General features: G+C 35.9%; 1 protein-coding gene across 1 annotated transcript; it reads left to right on the forward strand.

Moving 5' to 3' along the window:
- Positions 1-3,807: 3,807 nt before the first annotated feature.
- Positions 3,808-16,168, forward strand: LOC128236712 (uncharacterized). Its single transcript, XM_052951781.1, has 14 exons — positions 3,808-3,843; positions 4,839-5,615; positions 6,139-6,306; positions 6,711-6,842; positions 7,187-7,318; positions 7,651-7,782; positions 8,375-8,509; positions 8,921-9,046; positions 10,990-11,120; positions 11,579-11,917; positions 13,172-13,376; positions 14,756-14,919; positions 15,198-15,310; positions 15,843-16,168. The coding sequence occupies exons 2-14, from the start codon at positions 4,853-4,855 to the stop codon at positions 16,072-16,074; spliced, it is 2,772 nt and encodes a 923-aa protein (XP_052807741.1). The 5' UTR covers positions 3,808-3,843; positions 4,839-4,852; the 3' UTR covers positions 16,075-16,168.
- The last annotated feature ends 9,453 nt before the right edge of the window (positions 16,169-25,621 follow it).

A 25,621-nucleotide genomic window follows, 5' to 3' on the forward strand; every position in this document is an offset into this window, starting at 1 on the left:
AAACCGCGTAGTTCTCGATATTTATGCGAAAAGCTACAGAAACAAGCTCAGTAGGAAAATGTTTCAACATAAACCCGGTTCAATGGCACTGGGCAAACGCCAAAGACATATTACATAAAATCACAAACAACCCAAACCCAAACATATCCGACGATTCTGTGTTTATTAGAAATGGTTCGCATTTCATTTAAAGTCCCTATAAAAGTATAAAACCAGATTTTCAAATATGTCTATGTAAGTTTCAGGATGATTATTCGTTTTACTCTCTGAGAATAGTTTGATAAGCCAATGTTTTCACTTACCTGAGATCCGAGCTGGGCTGCCTTGTCAATTCGTTACTACAATTTCTTCTTCTCAAACCTGATTTTGAAATCATGAGAATCAAACAAAGCATAATTAACCGATGTAATTGCAATTTATGTAATGAAAAAAACTAGCGACTTTTGAGTAGCACAATACCTTAATGGTATATATCTTTCATAAATAGATAATGGACTGGACTTGAATATCGAGGAGTTCAATGCAAGTGTTGCTTTTGCCGCGTCTTGGGAACACGTCACCATACATTCACCGTACATACCCGGATACTGGCTCTACAATCATCAAGTGTGTAATAATGTATAGCTTCATCATTTCGTGTAAAGGCCAGGGACCTAATGCTCATTTTAACACGCTACCAAAAACGATTGCAGTGTGCAACCATTGCCTTGATCCTTATTTTAAACGAGACTAGACTAATATGCTAAATATTGAATGTTTAAGCGGCATGGCAAGTATGGGGTCATGAGAAAGGCGTTCGCCTGTACACATTTGTAGTTTATTTGCGTTCGCGTGTTATGTACACGTTTCTTATTTACTCCCGCGTGTTACTCATATATTCTAGATAGCTTGCGAGCACGTGTTATGAACATATTTCTAGATGACTTGCGTTCATGTGTATGGCACACATATTTCTAGTTTACTTTGGGGTTTTTGTTTGCTTATTAGCTTGTCTGTTTTGAGTCGATATTATCCTGAACAGTAATAAAATGTTTAAATAATTATAATTGAATTACTGAGTACATATGTTTGCCAGTACTATCCTTTAAATGCCCAATGGTAGGCTGCAATTCCAAGTTAGGCTTGATTTTGATCCCATCACCTACCGCACCAAAGTTGAAAGGTCAACCACTAGGCTATAGGTGTGGTAAATGGGCGGCCTTTAAAAATATTTATTCTTGATATGTCGGTGTTTTTACTGCCTGTCAATGCAGCCTGTACAATTGCCTGTTCTTGATATGTCGGTGTTTTTAGAGCCTGTCAATGCAGCCTGTACAATTGCCTGTTCTTGATATGTCGGTGTTTTTAGAGCCTGTCAGTGCAGCCTGTACAATTGCCTGTTCTTGATATGTCGGTGTTTTTAGAGCCTGTCAGTGCAGCCTGTACAATTGCCTGTTTTTGATATGTCGGTGTTTTAGAGCCTGTCAGTGCAGCCTGTACAATTTCCTGTTCTTAATATGTCTGTGTTTTCAGAAACTGTCAGTGCAGGCAATTGTGGCAACGAACAGCCTGTGTACGATCATGCTCTTTATATGTTGGTGTTGCATAATCTGTCAATGCAAGATATTTTGATTACGGACGATCAATACTCGTACCTGTTCTTTATATATCGTTATATTTCAGAACTTGTCAATGCAGGTGATTGCAGTTATAGACGACCTATACATGTTTCTGCTCTTTAACTACGATCAGGAGCAGTTCAGCTTCCAGCCCGACAGTAATACGCCAGTGTCCACCGGATACACATTTCCTGGAAATTTTAACGGCAAGATTCTCGCCGATAGGCAAATTTACATCAACCTTACCGACTCAAACGTCAACCTAGGTCTGCTCAACTGATTTTAGTAAACTGGTAAGAAAATAGCTTCAAGACCTTTTATATGTATCTTTCTGTGGAAAAAGCATATAGTCGCCAATTTGTAACTCTGTCCTTCATCCGTAATCCAAACTTCAAGAGTATCGACCACTTTGACTTTTACAGTATAGCTATATAAAGAAGCTGCTTTTCCGATTAAAAATGCATATGTCTATGAATATGGATGTATGGCAATGAGTTAATTTAATTATTAATGAGTTAATGATTCAATTCGCAAAAGCTGGAATCATACCTTTTAGTAGTTTTAGAGTTATTTCCCCTTGTTCCTCTCTACACTTAAGTTTTGTCCGGGACTTTATTTATACAGGTATTAACTTCAAATCGATGGATTTAATCAAGTAGAAGAGCAATACATAGAAATCAAGGGATTATTATATACCAAATCATTACTATTTGTTCTGAGCAAAATATCAAAATTATTTGAGGTATTGAATTCAAATCTTATAAACAGATACATATTATCGATGGAAAATGCAGTGTATAAGAACCATAGCCCCGTGTTCATATTTCAACATTTAAAGCCCTTTGTCCATTTTAAGATATGTCTTATCTAGGGGAAATGCAGTGTATTAGATAACTCTTTTTTAGTATTTCAACAACAATAGCCCTTTTTTCATTTTTATATTTTTTGTCTAAATTTTTAGTTTTCCAATACTAATGACAATTCTTATATACTAAAGTCGGCTTGGTACTTGGCAGTCTATGCCTTTGATTTCTATAATTACTTTTTGTCAACTGTTTGACTTTGTTCAGTTTTTATATTATAACAGGAAATATATACTTAACTAAGATGTCTTAGCAAACAGAACAACGAGTACTAAAGTCAATGGAGACGTACTTTTGTATTTTTGTAGAATGTTATGTTGTGTTGGTATACGAATCATTGAAGATCGGACCGTTTGAGACATTTTTCGATAAGCTGTTATATAAGCAGTTAATACGACGTAGGACTACACCTTTCGACAAAAAGACAGCATGTGGCCGAACATTGACCAGTATACGCACTGGTACGAGTCGTGGTTCTTCAATCCATCAAACAGCGCTGCTGCTACTGGTGTTTACTGCATTATATAATTTATAGTACTTACAATTGCACCCATCCCACTGAAAACAAGACTCCTTTTTCGATAAAACTAGATTTTAGAGCACCTTATTACCTTTTGTTAAGTATATTGAATTGCTGCATGTGATTGAAGTTAAACCAATTTATCAATATTGATCTTAACAATACTATCTTCTTTGAGACAAATCCGCATATTTTTGTATTGCATACATATTTTTACGTTTCAATGAAGATGGGAAAACAGAACATTCTAAATTTGATAATAAAAAAAAACTGAAGCGAGTTTTCTTAAAGATACCTTTAACCTCAAATATTTTTTCAGCATTACAATATTGTATATGCACTGTTCAGAACGTCGTTCCCGACACTAAGGAGCAACAGTTTGACTAATTCAGCAAAAACATGCACTCACTGTGTTATTACTTGATCAAAAGTTTATTTAAAGAAAATAATTGAATTAAACCTTTATTAAAATTTATTTGAAGAAGGTGTTCAAAATGTAAAAACTAAAACGATAATAATATGCCTTTCATTTTACATACTATTTGAATGTTCCAATTGTATCATAGCGTGAATAGAGGTAAACAGTTCATCCTGGTGACAGGGAAAAAGTTCAATCCATGACCAATTGATAGCTTTCATGTATAAATATCTTTACAAAATAATAGCAGACGTAGCACAGGAAAGATAAGCAATCTTTGTCCGCATTACATGGTCTCTTAACATGTGCAGAAATCATTTATAAAGATAAAAACAGGAGGCCATGTATGATTTGGTTCGATGCAATATACGCATAAGATGGAGTTAGCTTTTAAGTTCATATCATTATTCCTACTCCTGACCTTTCTTCACCACACATATGCTGGTAAGTACATTATGTATGGAATTGATTGTTTGTAAACCGCATGTCGGGATAACCTTATTTTACAAATATATTTCGCAACTTTTACTTTGCCTAATGAATGATTTACCTACGCATATGATACGGAAAATATTTAATGTAGAACGAACTATCGGTCAACTCAAGTAACCATTACTATTTTTTTTTTTAAATAAGATGAATGAATGCATCTAAGCCAATAAAATTCATTAACCTTATTTCATATCGAAAAACACAATTATAAGTACACTTCATCCACTGGAAACATGTATATGCTCATTTAAACTACTGATAAAGGCAAAAAGATGAAATGCAAATACAAGACTATACTAAATATCCTTTAAAATAATGCCAACCTATATACATAGATTATTGTATCCAGGTTATGTGAATTTATATAATGAACATTGTCTGAAAATTCCAAGCGATGGGGGAAAAGTCAAGCTCTTTTTCACTGATCGATTCAACGGTGTATGGTTGAATTATTTATCATAAAATCCATAGCATTTCATGAGTTATTAACTTATAAAGAAATGTATGGTTTTCAAAAAAGTTGTTAAAATATTTCATGGTTATGTATTATTTATAAATCGACTTAATACAGAGACCGCAATAGCAACAATGGATGGGAAAATACGTTTTATAAGAGATGGCAACAGTTAGAAAATGAATTATTTTATAACAGTTCTCTCTCATGTAATTGTATTTTTAGGCTGTTATATTAAATACATTATCAACGAAATACTGTCGTATACAATAGTTTTCTTATTTCACGCTTGTAGGATTTCCGTAATGTTTGTATTGTTTGTTTTACCTCTGCTCTTTCAATAGGTTTTACTTTAGCTTGTAATCATTATCTATCCAATTCTTCATTTTGTATTTAAAATAAAATCGAACTTTTAAATAAAACAAAATGTTTTGTACAACATGAAACATTGTTAACATGTGTGCTTGATAGTCATTTTTGGCAATTAAAACAGAAACCGGTACATCAATGAAAAACACAACAACATTAGACCGTCCGGCGAGCCCCACAGCGGTTAACACATCGAAAAGCAATTCACCTATTTACCGTCCGGCGACCACTTCAACAGATAACACAGTGAATACCTTTTCTATATTAGACCATCAGCTGACCACTTCAGGGGTTAACACAAAGAATAACATGACATCAGTATTTCGTTCAACGAACACTTTAGCTGTCGATAAACTGAACAACACAACTTTACACCGTCCGGAGACCACTACAGCGGAAAACACACTATATAGCACTACAACATTAAACCGTGTGTCGGCCACTTCAGCAAACACACGTAATACCTTTACAATATTATACAGCCCGGCGACCACAACAACGGTTAACACACTGAATAGTACTACAACATTAAACCGTGTGTCTGCCACGTCAGCGTTAAAAGCACAAAATAGCAGTACGACATTACAGCATCCGGTAACCTCTTCAGCAATAAACACACTGAAAACCACTACCAGGTTACACCGCACATCGACAACTACTGCCCTAAACACACATAATAGCACTTCAACATTAGAACATCACTCGATCACTTCAGCAGAAAGTACATCGAATAGCACTCGTACATTAGACCGCACGCCGACTTCTTCAGCGGTAGACCTTCCGATGTCCTCTACAACGGTAAACACAACAATGGGCACCACTACAGTTTACCATCCGATGACCACTACAACATTCGAGCAGTCTACCACAGAGCCAATAACGCATCGTCCGGGTGTTGCAGGTATGTCAAGTTTCATTTGTACTTTTACTCTTTATGTGTCATGAAGCTAACGAGGAGCTTTCTGAAAAGTAATAGTCTGAATAAAACTGCCACATGTAACGTTCTTTAGGATGAAATAATACTATGACGAAAAATTAAAAACCCATCAGATAATTAAAAAAAAAAACGGTTTTAATGATGTAGTGATAAGTTTATATAGCCTTGTAGGCTCTCGCAATCGAGTTTGAAAACAATCCTGTAAAAACATAGCGAATCTATTTTAAATAAACGTACCAATTTTAAAATTGCACGACTAAGGGTATTCATGCAGCTGATTTAAATTAAGAATTTCAACGTATCTTCATACCTGGCATATATTTCGTTTATTGTCAGGCAGCGAACTATTTAATGATAATCATAATTTATTAATGGGAGTATATTTCCTTAACGTTTAAGGATTTTATCCTTATGCATATGAAACACCTTTAACCATTGCATAAAGTTCTCAAATTGTATCGATTTTTTTCATTATCTTTTATACCAGATTGTGGAAAGCCAAAGAATATAACGAACGGCAAGGTTAAGTACACCCTAACAAAATTCAACCACAGTGCCTTCTACACGTGCGACCAGGGATATAAAACGGCAGACACTACAGTGATCACATGCACGACTCAGGGAGCCTGGGATGGTAATCCACCGACGTGCTCAGGTAGTACCTTCTGACTTTTAATAGTTTTAATCTGATATATAACGCTTGTCCATTATTGCAAAAAAAGTAAATCTGCTGAAAGTGGTGCATCGCACAATAAAAGTAGCTGTCGCAAAAATGTGAACGAATTTTCGGGAAGTAAAGAATTGTACTTCCATGCCAAGTGTATCAACATAAATTGCACATACGAGTGCGCGTGTAGAGATCCGGGGCAGGGGGGACAAGAGGCCGATGTTTTGCCTGTAGGGAATTTCAATCTAGTTTTATGTTGTATTAAAGATCAAAGCAAAGTTTAATCAACATCAAATTTCAATTCATCTTTTAACTTTAACGAAGTATGTTTTTTCTGTGTTTTGCATGTATAAATGGTGTTAAAACACGTTTATTTCAAAACTTCATTGAAGATGTTAACGAATGTTCGGGAAGTAACAAGTGTCACTACAGCGCCATGTGTACCAACCTTAATGGTAGCTACGAGTGCACGTGTAAGGACGGCTATACAGACCCTGAGGGATACGGAGGCCGACAATGTGACGGTAAAGATCTGAAAGTAAATCTGCTGAAAGTGGTGCATCGCACAATTAAAGTAGCTGTCGCAAAAATGTGAACGAATTTATGGGAAGTAAAAAATATTGCACTTCCATGCCAAGTGTATCAACATAAATTGCACATTCGAGTGCGCGTGTAGAGATCCGGGGCGGGGGGACAAGAGGCCGATTTTTTGCCTGTAGGGAATTTCAATCTAGTTTATGTTGTATTAAAGATCAAAGCAAAGTTTAATCAACATCGAATTTCAATTCATCTTTTAATATAAACGAATTACGTTTTTTTTCTGTGTTTTTCATGTTTAAAACACGTTTATTTCAAAACTTCATTGAAGATGTTGACGAATGTTCGGGAAGTAACGAGTGTCACTACAGCGCCATGTGTACCAACCTTAATGGTAGCTACGAGTGCACGTGTAAGGACGGTTATACAGACCCTGAGGGATACGGGGGCCGACAATGTGACGGTAAAGATCTGAAAGTAAATCTGCTGAAAGTGGTGCATCGCACAATTAAAGTAGCTGTCGCAAAAATGTGAACGAATTAACGGGAAGTAAAGAAATGCACAAGTGTATCAACCTAAATTGCACATACGAGTGCGCGTGTAGACATCCGGGGTAGGGGGACAAGAGGCCGATGTTTTGCCTGTAGGGAATTTCATTCTAGTTTATGTTTTATTAAAGATCAAAGCAAAGTTTAATCAACATCAAATTTCAATTCATCTTTTAACTTTAACGTATTTCGTTTTTTTCTGTGTTCTTCATGTTTAAAACATGTTTATTTCAAAACTGCTGTGAAGATGTTAACGAATGTTCGGGAAGTAACGAGTGTCACTACAGCGCCATGTGTACCAACCTTAATGGTAGCTACGAGTGCACGTGTAAGGACGGCTATACAGACCCTGATGGATACGGAGGCCGACAATGTGACGGTAAAGATCTTTTTCCAATTAATTGTGTATTAATGATCGAAGAAAATCGACGGCAAATGTCTCCTTTTATTTGCTGGCGTGTACGTGTTAGTATATTATACAAGTTAAAAGGTATTGAAAACTTCCGTAGTGAAGAAAGTGAAAATTAACGGATTTATCAGCTTCACATGGGTCTTTGTACGTTTAAGACGCCACTGGGCAGTCCATAGGCGTCGACCTCAGAGAGAGTTGTGTGAGGTGATGGAGCGTTGTTCACAGACGAGATGTAACAGTGAAGCTTTTCTGGTTCTTTTAAGTGCACCAGTGTCAAACATTGTCACGTGGGACCTAGGTTTAATGTCATTCCCGTTAATGTTAAAGAGTTAAACAGGGGATGGGGGGTTGATCCTTCGTCCAAAGGATTGGCATATAGGTATTTTACTACAAGACCACGGATCCAACACATCAGTTTTATTGCAACCGATACTACGATTTTATAACTATAGATACAACTCAATCTAATGGTCATTGACTGCCTTAAGACAGTTCTAAATAACAAGTAAACCGATAATTTGTACGTAAAAGAAAGATAAGATATTTGATATTTGTGTAGATATCGACGAGTGTGCTGTTGTCGGGAACTACTTTTGTCGGATAAATTGGAATCAGACTCGATGGTGTACTAACACAGCTGGCAGCTACTACTGTGGCTGTAACCGGGGATGGACTGGCAAACACTGCGAGAATGGTCAGTTGAAATCGAATGATGCATGTTCTGTTGTATCGGTCAAAGCTAAATGTCAATGGCATTCTGGATAAAGTCATGCAAGGCAAATACCTAGTCAAAATACATGACGTAGCTGAGCAACGCATATAACATTAGCCAACGACCGTCAAGAGGTTAAAATACTCCTAGTAATGAACATAGTAGGTCATACAATGTCGATCCATATTCAGATAATAATAAAATGGTGTTCATTCCTATCTCATGTGATACTATTACGTTTTTTTATATGTTTTAATGGATTTACTTTATCATATATCAGAGTGCATTGCAAAAGGTTACCATGTGTATTGAACATATATTTAACGATATGTAACCGTAATGAAACCTCTATTTATGGATGAAAAATGAAATACTTGTATTTTGCACACGCAGATGTAAATGAATGCGATGGCGGGAACCTATGTGGTCAGAATGCGGATTGCACCAATACATTCGGGTCTTATAACTGCAACTGTCGACCAGGATATCCGCAAGGAAACCCTTTCTATGGATGTTATAGTGAGTAGTATCATCATAAATGCTCATTTTATAGTTTTTTACCTTTCTTTCGTTAATTATTTCTCACATATAAAGCGACACTTTTATTCAAATCAATTCATACGCATGTATAACAAACATCAATTCTGACTGACAAACCTTTAACTACTTACTAAATGAAAGCACTGATAGTGCTGAAAGGCTGCTCGCTTGACCGTAAAGTTAACTCACTCACTCACTCACTCACTCTTTCACCATTAAGCTAATTTCACTGCTAGAGCTATACAGAAAGGAGAAAATCGCATTGAATTATTTGTATTGTATATCTGAGTTTCTGAGTTTCCTTCTCTGTAGAACCTTATTTTTAGAATTGTTATGCAATCTTATTCCATTTATGTCCCTACCAGGATTTTTGTAGTATATAGGAGTTCTCCCTTTCATATCAGTGTTTTATAAGTGTTAATATACGCAAAATAAATCGCACTCTTACTTTTAACTGAACATGAACTATTTATGTAAATCAAACATTATTCTAGGCATGTTTCACATACTGATTTTCATTGAAATCTGGTACATTCTATTATGACTCCACATGGAGTCAGTTGAATTTTTGTGGTTTAGCGCTCAAGCCTAAAAATACATTTTTGGAAAATAATAATTACTGATAACAAGATTGTAACCGTGCATTAATTAGCAGAAAGCGCAAAATTATTAAATGATTGGTGAATGCTAAAATATTTACTGTGGTCTACAATAGTCTCATAAGGTAGAATTACCGTGTTTTATGTTCATTTCTGTCACATCAAACTCAGTATCCTTCATAGGAACCAATATTTTCTACATTCATTCATCCATTTTAGAATATTAAAACAATATTATTAATTATGGTGAATCTTATTTGGGAGTAAGAGTGTTTCTTTAAGGTAACACAGGATACAGAGTTTTACCGTGCAAAAGTAGCTTGCGGATAAATTTAAACTGTTTATATACAGGTACTTAAAATTATTAAACGTGACAATGTTGTGTTCATGATCATCATGTTTAAATACAGTTAGATATTAGATTCAATTCAATTCAATTCAATTCAACTTATTGATTTAGTAACTTGAACACAAAGTGCTCCTCGTTACATGATAGATATAATACATTCAATTAAACATATATACAACGATAATATGATAGGTTTGAAATCTCAGACATGAGAAAAGAACTGATAATCAATATTTTAACATAATATTTTAACTTTAGATACTTTTACATTACACTAACAATTCACTTACACAGTGAGCAGCAAGTTTCCTTACGCGCTATTATATCAGTCGGAATAGCAATATTTATATGAAAAACTATTTTTTTTGGGGGGGGGGATTTGCACCAATAAAATTAAATATTTGTTTTTAACTTTAAGAAAAGGAACCAATTAATAGTTGATTTTTTTATATATATCATATGACATCTATACTATTTTTGCCAACTAAGCTACCTTGTCAATTTGTAACAGCAATTTACTATACATATGAGTTTAAAATCTTCGGGATTATAATAATGATAGAAATCCGATTTTTTTTGGATTTTTTATAGCGATTTTGATAAGCACAATACCTTAATGGTCTATAAACATGCAACCACTTAAAATATACCTGCAACAACTTCAATATCATACACAGCAGATCTAACACTCTAAGCAGTAACATTACTATTGGTCATGTCGATTATTGTATAGGTCATCGTATGTTTGTTTTTCACCCAACGATGGCAAATATCATCGAGCTATTGACGAGTGTCAAAGCAAACACGCTACGTGAAAAATACATTTCCAAGATTACTGGCTAAATAAATGGAAATGATTAACCTATGGTATTGATATGGTTTCCTGTCGTTCACATGAAGTTATTTATCTTTTAAATTATATTTCATAAGTTAAACTATTGTACCTCGATGCCAAATGTTGTTGTATCGTTAAGGTCCGGTACTGCTCAGCTTTTACTCACCGGCCGTAATAGATGGTGTCCGCGGAGACAACGAGATACTCCCTCCTGTAAACATCCCCGGGGGAAGATTCCCCTACCTAGGACAATACTTCAGTCTTTTCAGGGTATCTGTCTTGACACGCCCGGCTTTAACATTTAGGTTCTGTAACATACAATAGTGATCATTTCGACGCAGTATGTTGAGTAATAGTATACTAATGAGCATTGCTTTATAATTGGTCAATGGAGATTCATGCAAACGTGTCTACATATTTAAGTGTAAATCCACATTGAACTGTTTGTCGTTGAAAGCTTATATAAGGCCCTTGGTTTCTTTAATCACAAACACCATGTAATCATGTAAAAGAGATCGTATTATCAGTTGATTACAAACGTTCAGTTTTCATTTCCCATTCGATGCATTATGTCCATGAATGTAAGGTAGCATTTACACCATGTAATCATGTAAAAGAGATCGTATTATCAGTTGATTACAAACGTTCAGTTTTCATTTCCCATTCGATGCATTATGTACATGAATGTTAGGTAGCATTTAACGTTTATTTTGGTGTTGCTTTTTCAGCCAAGTTTAAATGGGTTCCTAGCACTTAACTATCCACCGCTTTATGAAGCCTTTGGCGCGGAGAATTCTACACAGTGGGCCAAATATGTCGAGAATCACGTGGTTATTGCCCCTCTCTGGACAAACCTCGACTCAAGGAATATTACTGGCGCAGGTGTATGGGTCCATGTGTTTTCTAACAACAGTGGAAATAGGAGTGACATCCTTCAAATACAGAAGCTTGTTCGGAAATATTCGGACAACAGTGAGTTCAATGCGAGTGTTGCATTTGCCGTGACTTGGAAACATGTCACCACACATTCACCATATATGCCCGGATACATGCTCTACAAATACCAGGTAAACCTACTGTTCATTTTAACAGGCCACCAATAAACTGTTTTTGTGTCGTCGTTGTCTTCATTGGCGTGCTAAAATGCTTTGATGGTCATAATTTGAAGAAGGTTGGTGATGTAAATTAAAACTAAAGTTGTTACACATGTTACTTCCATATGCATAGTGGAAGAAAGTTCCATAACTTTAATTAAATGCTTATAGTTGTCCCCTTGAACCAATCTGAGAATAACACTTACGAACGTTGACCCACGCTTGCTGTGCTTTAGTATTATTTTTTACTTTGTCAAAGAGGTGTATTGTACCAGTACGTGTTTCACAACCTGATAATGCAGACACTAATGGTAACGGCCGGTCGATTGCTTGTAAAACTAATTGGATGCATGATGACTTTACCCCCACCGTGACGTCATCTTGACTTAGTGTTTAAATGTAATACTTGTCATGAAATAGAAGTGATTCCCTGTCATATTCAGACATTAAAAATGAGAAAAAAGTGACACACAAGACAGTCCTGCGTGATGGCATAGCTCTTTTCGAAAATACCTCTATGGTTCTTTGTATCTATGGTGTATGCACCTCTATGGTTCTATGTATCTATGGTGTATGCACCTCTATGGTTCTATGTATCTATGGTGTATGCACCTCTATGGTTCTATGTATCTATGGTGTATGCAAGGCATCGATTGGCGTTTCCTGGGTTAAAACAAATAATGAGAACATCGTGTTTTCCAGTACTACTAAATTATTGTCGAGTGTCAGGCAAGGGCATTACTGGTACATATTATGATTTATTTCGCTTATTATGATGGTGGCGGGATTGAAACGGAGACATTCCGCACCCGTTTCTTACTCTAAACCACAATGCTATCGTGGCAATATTGTACCTTTTCTGTCTATGTCGGTGTTTACATAACCTGTCTATTCATACAACGGGCTGTACACGTTCTTTCTATGTCGGTGTGTTTTCAGAACATCACAATATCAGCAAATATAATAACGGAAGGCCTTTAAATGTACCTGCTCTTTATATGTTTGTGTTTTCAGAACCTGCCAATGAAGGCGATTGTGATATCGGACGGCATGTACACGGATATGCTCTTCATATGTTTTATCTGAATCTGTCAATGCAGGTGATTGTGACAGCGTCTGTACACGAACCTGCTGTTAATATGTCGGTGTTTTCAGAACGATCCTGTCAATGCAGGCAATTGTGATAGCGGACACCCTAAATTCGTACCTGCTCTTCGATTGTTTCAGAACCTGTCAATGCAAGTGATTGCGGTAACAGACGGCCTATACACATACCTACTCTTCAACTACGATCAGGAGGAGTTCAGCATCCAACCAAACAGCTACACGCCAGTGGCTGCCGGTTACACTTTCCCTGGAAACTTTACCGGCAAGATTCTCGCCAACAGCCACAACTTCACCAACCTTAAGACCGATTCAAACGTTAACCAAGGTCCGTTGCACCCCTTTTATTAACAGATAAATACATTTTTTTGTAAATCTGAAGACCTTGAATAATTTATATAACGTTCTCAAGAGGGGAAGCATAGTCCCCTCCTTGTAATTCCTCTTTTCGTCCACCCGTCAGGTACACCCTTGTCAGCAATTGCAATTTGAACAATAGACCGAGGTCAATATGTACAGGTGCATTAAGCAAGAGCCATAACCCTAAGTGCATTCATTACTTTAGTATCTACACATTCAACCTTTACGGAGTGTATGAACAATAATTCTGTCGAACAAAAATTTGAATGAAATCTTAGAATATTAGAAACATGACAATAAGGTGAATGGCAGTATGCAAGAGCTTTTAATCCTACCCGCCCTATTTATTGAATTAGTTTTCCTTTACCGTATTCTAATATTTATCCGGAACATTGCTCAAATGGTCTTTAAAATATTGACCTTAAACTGTTAAAAGATACATTGATATTTGGAAAAGTGTTGTGCAAATGGTATGGCATATATCTTTGTTTTTTCTAACTCACATACTTATGTTAGTCTGGAGTAAAAAAGTACTTGGGTGATTGAAACATAATGAACATATAGATCTTATATTGAAAGTGCAGTTCATAGCAACGACATTTTATTGTTAATGTTTTGCCTTTAATACACTTAAAAATTCTCAGAAGCATAATTCAGAAGAATTGAGGTATTGACTTCAAATCCATATACAAAAAAAATGAACGAGTGAAAGTGCTATGTTTTATGTTGCTAAGCATTATAACTCTTTAGTTGTATTTCAACAGTAATATACACTGTTTCATTTATATGTTTGTCTGCAGCATATTCTTAAGACTTTTCCCGTTTTTTATCAAACAGATTCTTCAAAACCTTTTTCGGCACTGTTATATGGTAGACTGTGGCTGCTTCTTTTTAATTTTGTACTTATTCCCAAATTGTGTGTGTTTTCTTTTATAATATCGCAATTGATATAAATGATTGAAAAATCAATTGATACTTTTCTTCTCAAACCCGAGCTAAAATGATGACGATGTTCCTCTTTCCACGGCAAACTCCTTTGCGATAAGTAAAACCGAAAGTTTAGAAGGAAAACATATTCCATCGATAGCCTTTTTTGCATAATTGTGAACACATTTTAGTCGACGATTTACTGGGAATAAATCATGAACTTCCATCACTTGTGTTATTCTGTTTTAAAACGTAGGGGACTATATCGATTTATGTTGATGCCTTTCGCTTATATTTAGGTTATCAAACGTTTTAAGTATTACTTTAAGTCTACCTGTTGCCGCCTCTCTGTTGTTAACGAGTTACGGTAAAGTGTTAACCACCTATTGCATAATGACTATACTGTTCACCTCCTGTCAGCGGTCAAAGGCCGTTGGCTGCATGACGTGACGTACATCACTGACGACATGCGGGACGAGGTGGGATGCCGGAAGTTCAATGAGAACAAGACATTGAAAGAATGGACGCGAAAACAGCTTAAAAACTCATATCCTTGTCCATGTTACGAACAAGATATGAAAGAGGTAACGGAATATGACAGCAGAAATAGATATAACTTTATCCATAGATTTAAGAGTCTCGAGAACATTTAATAAAGACGGACATTTGTTAGGTAAATCATCAGACACATCATTCAATTGTCATATGATAGCAAGAACAATATAATTAACTTATGTCATCAGAACCGACCAATATACAAAAGCAAATGAGCCAATGGATCGGTTGTAACGCCTTTCTGTAGTGATTTTCCATTGCTCATAATTACGAAGCACCTTCCTCATTATATACATTTATTTTGTAGGACTACACCTTCAAACAAAATGACAGCCTTTGGTCGAACAGGGACCAGTATACCCACTGTTACGAGTCGTGGTTCTTCAATCCATATGATATAAAACAGCGCTGCTGCTTTCGGTATTTATGCTCATATGCTACAGATAGTACTTGCAAATACACACGTGTAGGAGAATATAAAAAGTTGTCCATTTGGATTTCCATTGCATTAAAATCACTGCAAAATATTGATGATTTACGATAAACATTAGTTGCCGTCTTAGATCAGATAAGTTGAGATCAGTTTCGGCTTCGACGGTATCTATTACGCTTTCTCTCCATACACAACAAAACAAAGAGCAGCAGTGTATCCATCGAGAGTATGCGACGATGAAGTCAGACAACATGAAACTTATTTTGAGTCGGCTAGATATCAACAAATTAAATTTTACCGATCATACACTAACACACAATATCATTAAGAAATTATTATCCAATATAAATATATTATTTTTAACAGTGGTTAAACGCAGCTGTTCAGAGTTCAATTAATAAATTATATCATACTATGTTTCAGAGTGTTTACTTTTTTACGTCGATCGGAGTTAAACCGTGCAGTTACTATCATGTCCAATCCGATCCGTCGTAACTGGCAGTGCATAACGTGTTTCAGGTTCGGTGAACTGCGTAAGGAATATCCTTTCGCAATAGGAGCCGAGTACAGGGACGCCGGTTATAACGCCCTTCTGGAGACCGGCTTCCGGCAGTGCTGCTCAGCGGTAAACAGCCGGCGCTATTGTCACCTTTACTATGACGTCAACCCGCCCGATGACTGTTCAACCTGGTCCCCCGACGACGAAGCCGATGTAAAACAGGCTCTGCGCAAAGTCATGACATTTGTTTGACGGTCTTAAACAACTTGATTTTTGGTGTGTTTTACTTCAATTCTTCTGCGTATCAAATCTTAACCTGTATTTCTTACATGTGTAGATATCTTTCTTTATGATCATAATTATAAATGTTTGTGATATATTTTTCTGTTCAACATTTGATAATATTTTAATATTATAAAGTCAAATATAACTGATCAATGTTGTAAATAAAAATATATTATTCAGTTTAAGTGTTTAGGATTATAGTTTGTCTACTTACTCTAAAAGGATGGTAGTATCATTGATAAGATCGAATATTTTATTTGGGTTACTAGCTGCCCAGGCACCCTTTTAGCTTTTTAAATGGTCGTGAAAACTTGTATAAGTTACAATGATTTAAACACTATAGTTATGTTTCTTAGACGAATCATTCAAATATAAAACAAAAAACATATCCCATTATGTTGAATTAAACTCAAACGAAAAATACTCTTTGTTTTCTATATTTTACTAATATAATATAAAAAAATAATTTAAAAAAAAACCTTGATGTTCCAAGACTTCTGTCTCTGTATAAATGACACGTACTCACCTTTTCGCGCCTTTTAATTTCCACAGTCACGTGACAAAAACTGCCTAAACCAGTTTTGAAATGGCCACGTTGAGACAACGTTTCTCCACTATTAGATTTGCGTAAAGTACTATACCTTTGTACAGCGAGGTTTGATCATTCATGACCGAAATGGACACCATGTAGTGAAATGCTTGATTGGAGAAGGCTTTTTTTGTTCTGGTATATATATGTTGGAGCGGTATCCATCTATTACGTGTTCGTGTGTAGCTAAAATAAAAATCACAGTTGCGAAACTTATATTTACGTGCGAACGACCTTTTGCTCGTCATTTTGTAAATGCTATATATGACGTAAATCATACACTTAAAAAGTGCTCTTGATACTGAATGTACGCTGTAATCATGTAAGGAATGCACACACCTTGATCAACACATGTACACATATCTTGATGGCATAGCATTAACACAGTAGATCACATGTGCACACACCTTGATGACGTAGAATGTACACAGTATATCACATGTGCACATATCTTGATGACGTAGAATGTACACAGTATATCACATGTGCACATACCTTGATGACGTAGCATTAGTGCAGTAGATAGCATGTGTTCGTACATTGATGAGGTACCTTTTAGACAGTAGATCAAATGTACATGTACCTCGATGACGTAGCATTAACAACGTAGATCACATGTACACGAACCTGGATGCCGTAACATTTACACTAAAGATCACATGTACACGTAGCTGCATGACGTAGCATTTACACAGTAGATCACCTGTACACGTACCCGGATGACTTAGCATTAAAACAGAAGTTCACATGTACACATACCCGAATGACGTAGCATTTACACAGTCGATCACCTGTACACGTACCCGAATGACGTAGCATTAACACAGTAGATCACATGTACATGTACCCGAATGACGTAGCATTAACAAAGTAGAGCACATGTACACGTACCCGAATGACGTAGCATTACCACAGCACATGTACTCGTACCCGAATAACATAGAATTAATACAGTAGAGCACATGTTCTCGTACCCGAATGACGTAGCATTAACACAGTAGATCACATGTACACGAACCTGGATGACTTAGCATTAACACAGTAGTTTATATGTACATTTACAAGTTCCCGTTGCGTTTCGCAACCTCTCTTTTAACTCTTTATATATAACTATCGTGCTGAGTGCCGATAAATTACATCGCAATGCTAGTTATTGAACGTTGTCTTTGCCAACATTGTAAAAAATATTTACATGACCCATTACCCTTGTCATAGAAATTATATATGAACGGGGGTATAGTTTCAAAGTAACTCGGTTCTTGGGTGCATTAAATTTTACGGAGGTTATGCCCTTGGATTACCGCCCTTGTACGGTCAGTTAAACAGGAAACAAGTCAGTTTAACATCTATGTGACTTGGTCGAATGCTTAAAAAACTGTCCTGAACACTTAAGTGGCGACATGTTCTAATCTATAGTATATGCGACATGGTCGAATGCTTAAAAACTGCCTTAACACTTAAGCGGCGACATGTTCTAATTGATATTTATGAAACTTGTAAAAATAATGTCTTATTACATTAAGTTTAAACGGATTGTTGTTGATGTCCGGGTAAAAATGACACATAATTCGATCAAACGAAAAATGCATTTAATACTTTAAAGCCAACATTTGAATTGATATCAGAATTACAGTTATAACAAACTCCAAAAGCTTCATTTCCTTCCCAATCCTATAAGAGAAATGTTTAAAATGTTGATCATGTAAACACCAAACACTCTCCAAAAAATTGAGTTTAAACTAGACTTAAGTCTGCCTGGTTGTGTAATCACGCCTGATTGTGTGACCCTGGCCAGGGGTATTTTATATGCATGTGTATGTATCATAGAGATATGTGAAGACGTGTTAAGACAAGGTAAATATTATATATGTATATGTGTCATCACTTTTATTAAAATAAGTAACATGTGACGTTGATAACTTTCATATCAATTATTTCGCTAAATCTTTACAGATTATGAAAATCAATGTTAATGTTTATAGGTAAGCATGCTTTAACATCATTTTTAAAACACAGGTTGAGAATGAAAGAAATAAACAATCTTACCTATCCTCTCTGTACAAAAGTTGAAACGGACCCTGACACAAGTCTCTTCAAGACATTCAACACGGATAGTCTTTTTATGGCGTTTGCGAATGCAATTTTTTACATATGCATGTGCAACCCGTTTACTCCTCGCAACCATTTCATTATATTCGCCATTTCCCTGCACGATGTTACCTTTCGCTGTGCTGCTTTTGCAACCCTCAAAGATACACTTACACATTTTTTTGAAGTTGACGATATAATGTAATTTCCATCAATAAAACACAAACACCAACAGATGCACCTACGACACGACGCCGAATAAAGCGCCAATGATATCACAATACTTGTTACAATGAAAAAAGAATATCCAAATAATTCAGACCTGTTTTTGTACCGGGAGTCAAAATGCAAAATACTAATATCACTATAATAATAAATAATAATAAAAATAAAATATACAAGCTCAGTCTCAAAACAATTGCCATGCATTGTGAGTTACATTAAATACTACACTAAACCACTTTACCTTTGCATTGAAATATATGGTTTCAGAAACGTTTTGACTTTCTGTGCTATCAATAAGAGCCCCTTTTCTCCCACCTCAGATAAAAGATCCAATAATTTAACCATGCTAGAAATTCTTATCTTGCCCACAGGCGAAGATAAAATGCCCGTATGGAACTTCTTTTTAATGGTCACCATATTGTAATTACCTCCCTTATTTCTCGCTTCAAATGTTACCATAAAAACAGTTTTCACGCACCTTTCAAGAAATAATGCTTCACTCACCTTAGAAGACCGATTTGACTATTAACATAATTTGAATCACTGCGCGCATATCCTTTACAACCACATTATCACAATTATCACATATCCATACGCATTTGTTTCAATAAGCACAAAAATGCATTTTTACATAATTTTGTTTTAACTGATGTGGGAGAAAACGCGTGTCGGAATGAACACTCTCGGCAATGGAAGATACTCAAAATCCGTATACGCCTATGTCTATTCGTATATTCTATGTTGTGATACGTTTTTGATAGATGTGATATTGACTAAATTATCATGATTCTGACCACAAAGACATTATTTCTACTTTTGATAAAGACACAGTTTTAAATGCTTTAAAACACTATATAAATGCGATTTGCATATTTAAATACGTGCATATACACCGAACTTGGAAAATGTAATAATTGCAAAATTTAAATCTGAAATCACACAGAATCGTGCTAAAGAATGAAATCACAGCTTTGTTTTAATTTCACAATAATGCATATAAACAAAACGCTGACCAACAAACTTGCACCACACAATTTGATTTCTAATAGTAAAGTTTTAGTTCTTTTCCTTTTCCATATCTTCCAGGTTCCATTTAATCAAAATGTTAAGCAGAATTAAAATGTTTACCAGCTTAAGTAATTGAATGTTCACTCAAAACAAAGAAAAAACGGGTTGAACACATTAAGATTCATAAAAATGCTTCTAAACGTATATTACTTTTGGAACTATCGCATATTATTCCTTAAACACGCAAATGGGTGAGTTTGACATTCAACGCTTCGCGCTCGTTTGGAATGATAATAATAAGTGGGTGTATTTGAAGTGGTAAAGCTTATCAAAGATAACCTATAATCAGGAAAAATGTTATCGTGAAAAGATAACCCTCAGGTAAATTCATAACTTAACTTTTGTCCCACGAATGTGTTAGCACAATAGCCTTGTTAGAAATATTTACTTTGATTGGACTAGTAAAAGAATATCAACTCAGATGTGATTGATTTGTTTTTTAGTTGTAACCAATATAGAAACAGACATGGAACTGTATATTTTGGCTGGAATAATGGCGATATCGTTGGTGTCTCGAATGGCTTGTGGTAAGGAGTGTTTCTGTATCAATAGCACGATGGCCATTCAGTTATTGTGAAAGGGTTTTGAGAATGCATTTACCAAAATAAATGGCCCTGGAGTGGCGTAGTATTTCAAACGTTGTTCGTATATTTTATATATTTCAGTGAATTAGCATCAACTGACTATTGTGACATTACTCTTGTTAACGTATCATAATGCGTATGCGTAAAATGACGCACATAGAGGAGTTATTTAATTCACAGGTGCTGTAATATATCGACGTGGAGATGCATAATATAATAAAGAAAATTGCTAAAAGAACATGCACAAACTGTAAACATGTATGATAAAGAACTAAATTTCACATTTGTACTGTTTGTTCAATATTATTTCCAATTGTTCTGCACTGTAAATAGTAAGTAGATACAAATCATACAATTCCGCGATTTCTCTTGCAAACGACTCTTTATTCGTTACGCAGACCGACGATCACCAAAAATTACTTGACAAATGTAGGCGAACATATTTTAATGGTTATGCAACTGCATTACATTAAGTTACTTATGTTTTTTTTATGAAAATGAATAAACTTCAACCATAACTTGGTGTTTCAGTGATAGCTTCTGCTTATCCAAATATTCACCTGAATAAAATCAATAATGGCTGACTGCTGATTTACCAATATAAATAAGAGTACGGCAAATTTGACAGGCATCCCACTTGACAAAATTAAATATCGAAACCTAAACTTATTTAACCATGTTTAAGTATGTTTATCATATATGCCTTCCTGCTGTGTAAATGTTGCATATATGTACTTGATGATTTTTAGATTATGAATACTACGTATATTATATACTAGACTATGACCATCGGAACATTGATTGCTAGTTTGGTTAGGATGCGCGTGTTATAGATACCACTATATCATGACGGTAAAGTTGGAAGGTAGTTGGTAGTTGGTAGTTGTGGATTCGAAAATTCAACTACTTACCAGTTGCCAGTTGGGGATTCGAATATTCAACTACCTGCTAGTTGCCAGTTTGGAATTCGAAAAATCAGAGTAAGATGTTGATGTTGATATTAAGCTACTCGACTATTTCCAGTCGATTGTTCGCGAATATTCAACTACTAACCAGTCAGTATTTGGGGATTCAGATTATGTCTACATATATATGGTTTTAAAGGTCACATATGGAAAATTCGACCGCCAAATGTTTATTTTGTGATACATATGTATCTTTGCGACAAACCCTGTTTTAAATAACTTTTAATCGTATATTCGCCAGTCGGATATTCGAACATTTTCAGTCGATTATTCGCTAATATCCAACTACAAACCAGTCAGTAGTTAAGGATTCAGATTATGTCTATATATATACGGTTTTGAAGATCACATATGGAAAATTCGACCGCCAAATGTTTGTTTATGCATGTACACATATGTACACATATGTATCTTTGCGATAAACACTGTTTTAAATCACTTTTAATCGTATATTCGCCAGTCAGATATTCGGCCATTTCCAGTCGATTATTCACGAATATTCAACTACTTACCAGTCAGTATTGGGGGATTCAGATTATGTCTATATATATATGGTTTTAAAGGTCACATATGGAAAATTCGCCAGCCAAATGTTTATTTATGCATCTACACATATGTATCTTTGCGACAAAATGGATGCGCGTCTGACAGATACCACTCTATCACCATTCAAACATAATTGCAAGTTAGGTAAGGATGCGCGTCAGGTAGATATTACAATATCACTATTCGAACATAATTGCTAGTTAGGTGAGGATGCGCCTCACATAGATACCACACTATCACCATTCGAACATAATTGCTAGTTAGGTAAGGATGCGCGTTACATAGATATCACACTATCACTATTCGAACATAATTGCTAGTTAGGTAAGGATGCAAGTCAGGTAGATATTACACTATCACTATTCGAACATAATTGCAAGTTAGGTAAGGATGCGTGTCAGGTAGATATTACTATATCACTTTTCGAACATAATTGCTAGTTAGGTGAGGATGCGCCTCAAATAGATACCACACTATCACCATTCGAACATTAATTGCTAGTTAGGTAAGGATGCGCGTTACATAGATATCACACTATCACTATTCGAACATAATTGCTAGTTTGGTAAGGATGCGCGTCGGGTAGATATTACACTATAACTATTCGAACATAATTGCTAGTTAGGTGAGGATGCGCCTCACATAGATACCACACTATCACCATTCGAACATAATTGCTAGTTAGGCAAGGATGCGCGTCACATAGATACCACACTATCACCATTCGAACATAATTGCTAGTTAGGTAAGGATGCGCGTCAGGTAGATATTACACTATCACTATTCGAACATAATTGCTAGTTAGGTGAGAATGCGCCTCACATAGATACCACACTATCACCATTCGAACATAATTGCTAGTTAGGTAAGGATGCGCGTCACATAGATACCACACTATCACCATTCGAACATAATTGCTAGTTAGGTAAGGATGCGCGTCACATAGATACCACACTATCACTATTCGAACATAACTGCCAGTTAGGTAAGGATGCGAGTCACATAAATACCACTCTATCACTATTCGAACATAATTGCTAGTTAGGTAAGGATGCGCCTCACATAGATACCACTCTATCACTATTCGAACATAATTGCAAGTTAGGTAAGGATGCGTGTCACATAGATACCACACTATGACCATTCGAACATAATTGCTAGTTAGATAAGGATGCGCGTCACATAGATACCACTCTATCACCATTCGAGCATAATTGCTAGTTAGGTAAGAATGCGCCACACATAGATACCACTCTATCACCATTCGAACATAATTGCAAGTTAGGTAAGGATGCGCGTCACATAGATACCACACTATCACCATTCAAACATAATTGCAAGTTAGGTGAGGATGCGCGTCACATAGATACCACACTATCACTATTCGAACATAATTGCTAGTTAGGTAAGGATGCACGTCACATAGATACCACACTATCACTATTCGAACATAATTGCTAGTTAGGTAAGGATGCGCGTCAGGTAGATATTACACTATCACTATTCGAACATAATTGCTAGTTAGGTAAGGATGCGCGTCACATAGATACCACACTATCACCATTCGAACATAATTGCTAGTTAGGTAAGGATGCGAGTCACATAGATACCACACTATCACCATTCGAACATAATTGCAAGTTAGGTAAGGATGCGCGTCACATAAATACCACACTATCACCATTCGAACATAATTGCAAGTTAGGTAAGGATGCGCGTTACATAGATATCACACTATCACCATTTGAACAGAGTTGCTAGTTAGGTGATATATTTACCAGTATATTACATTCGAACAGATTTGCTAGTTAGGTGAGATATGTACCAGTATATTACATTCTAACATAATTGCCAGTAAGGTGAGGATGCGCGTCTTTTTTATAACAGTAAATGACCATCTGAACATAGATTGCTTGTGTGGCTAGGATACCCGTCTTATATATACCAGTATATTACATTCTAACATAATTGCCAGTTAGGTGAGGATGCGCGTCTTTTTTATAACAGTAAATGATCATCTGAACATTAATTGCTTGTGTGGCTAGGATACCCGTCTTATATATACCAGTATATTACATTCCTAGCGTTATTTTCTAGTTAGGTGAGGATGCGCGTCACATAGATACCACTCTATCACCATTCGAACATAATTGCTAGTTAGGTAAGGATGCGCGTCACATAGATACCACACTATCACCATTCGAACATAATTGCTAATTAGGTAAGGATGCGCGTCACATAGATACCACTCTATCACCATTCGAACATAATTGCTAGTTAGGTAAGGATGCGCCACACATAGATACCACTCTATCACCATTCGAACATAATTGCAAGTTAGGTAAGGATGCGCGTCACATAGATACCACACTATCACCATTCAAACATAATTGCAAGTTAGGTGAGGATGCGCGTCACATAGATACCACACTATCACTATTCGAACATAATTGCTAGTTGGGTAAGGATGCGCGTCACATAGATACCACACTATCACTATTCGAACATAATTGCAAGTTAGGTAAGGATGCGCGTGAGGTAGATATTACACTATCACTATTCGAACATAATTGCTAGTTAGGTAAGGATGCGCGTCACATAGATACCACACTATCACCATTCGAACATAATTGCTAGTTAGGTAAGGATGCGAGTCACATAGATACCACACTATCACTATTCGAACATAATTGCAAGTTAGGTAAGGATGCGCGTCACATAAATACCATACTATCACCATTCGAACATAATTGCAAGTTAGGTAAGGATGCGCGTTACATAGATATCACACTATCACCATTTGAACAGAGTTGCTAGTTAGGTGATATATTTACCAGTATATTACATTCGAACAGATTTGCTAGTTAGGTGAGATATGTACCAGTATATTACATTCTAACATAATTTTCAGTTAGGTGAGGATGCGCGTCTTTTTTATAACAGTAAATGACCATCTGAACATTAATTGCTTGTGTGGCTAGAATACCCGTCTTATATATACCAGTATATTACATTCTAACATAATTGCCAGTTAGGTGAGGATGCGCTTCTTTTTTATAACAGTAAATGACCATCTGAACATTAATTGCTTGTGTGGCTAGGATACCCGTCTTATATATACCAGTATATTACATTCCTAGCGTTATTTTCTAGTTAGGTTAGGATGCGCGTCACATAGATACCACTCTATCACCATTCGAAAATAATTGCTAGTTAGGTAAGGATGCGCGTCAGGTAGATATCACTCTATCACCATTCGAACATAATTGCTAGTTAGGTAAGGATTCGCGTCAGGTAGATATCACTCTATCACCATTCGAACATAATTGCAAGTTAGGTAAGGATGCGCGTCACATAGATACCACACTATCACCATTCGAACATAATTGCTAGTTAGGTAAGGATGCGCCTCACATAGATACCACTCTATCACCATTCGAACATAATTG

The sequence above is a fragment of the Mya arenaria genome, chromosome 6 (assembly GCF_026914265.1).
Source record: "Mya arenaria isolate MELC-2E11 chromosome 6, ASM2691426v1".
Taxonomy (NCBI): domain Eukaryota; kingdom Metazoa; phylum Mollusca; class Bivalvia; order Myida; family Myidae; genus Mya; species Mya arenaria.

Excerpts from the sequence above, each read along its gene's own strand:
- LOC128236712 (XM_052951781.1), top strand. The coding sequence starts at position 4,853 with ATGAAAAACACAACAACATTAGACCGTCCGGCGAGCCCCACAGCGGTT. Across the intron at positions 5,616-6,138 it reads GCATCGTCCGGGTGTTGCAG|ATTGTGGAAAGCCAAAGAAT; the intron begins GTATGTCAAGTT and ends CTTTTATACCAG. Across the intron at positions 11,918-13,171 it reads ACATGCTCTACAAATACCAG|AACCTGTCAATGCAAGTGAT; the intron begins GTAAACCTACTG and ends CGATTGTTTCAG.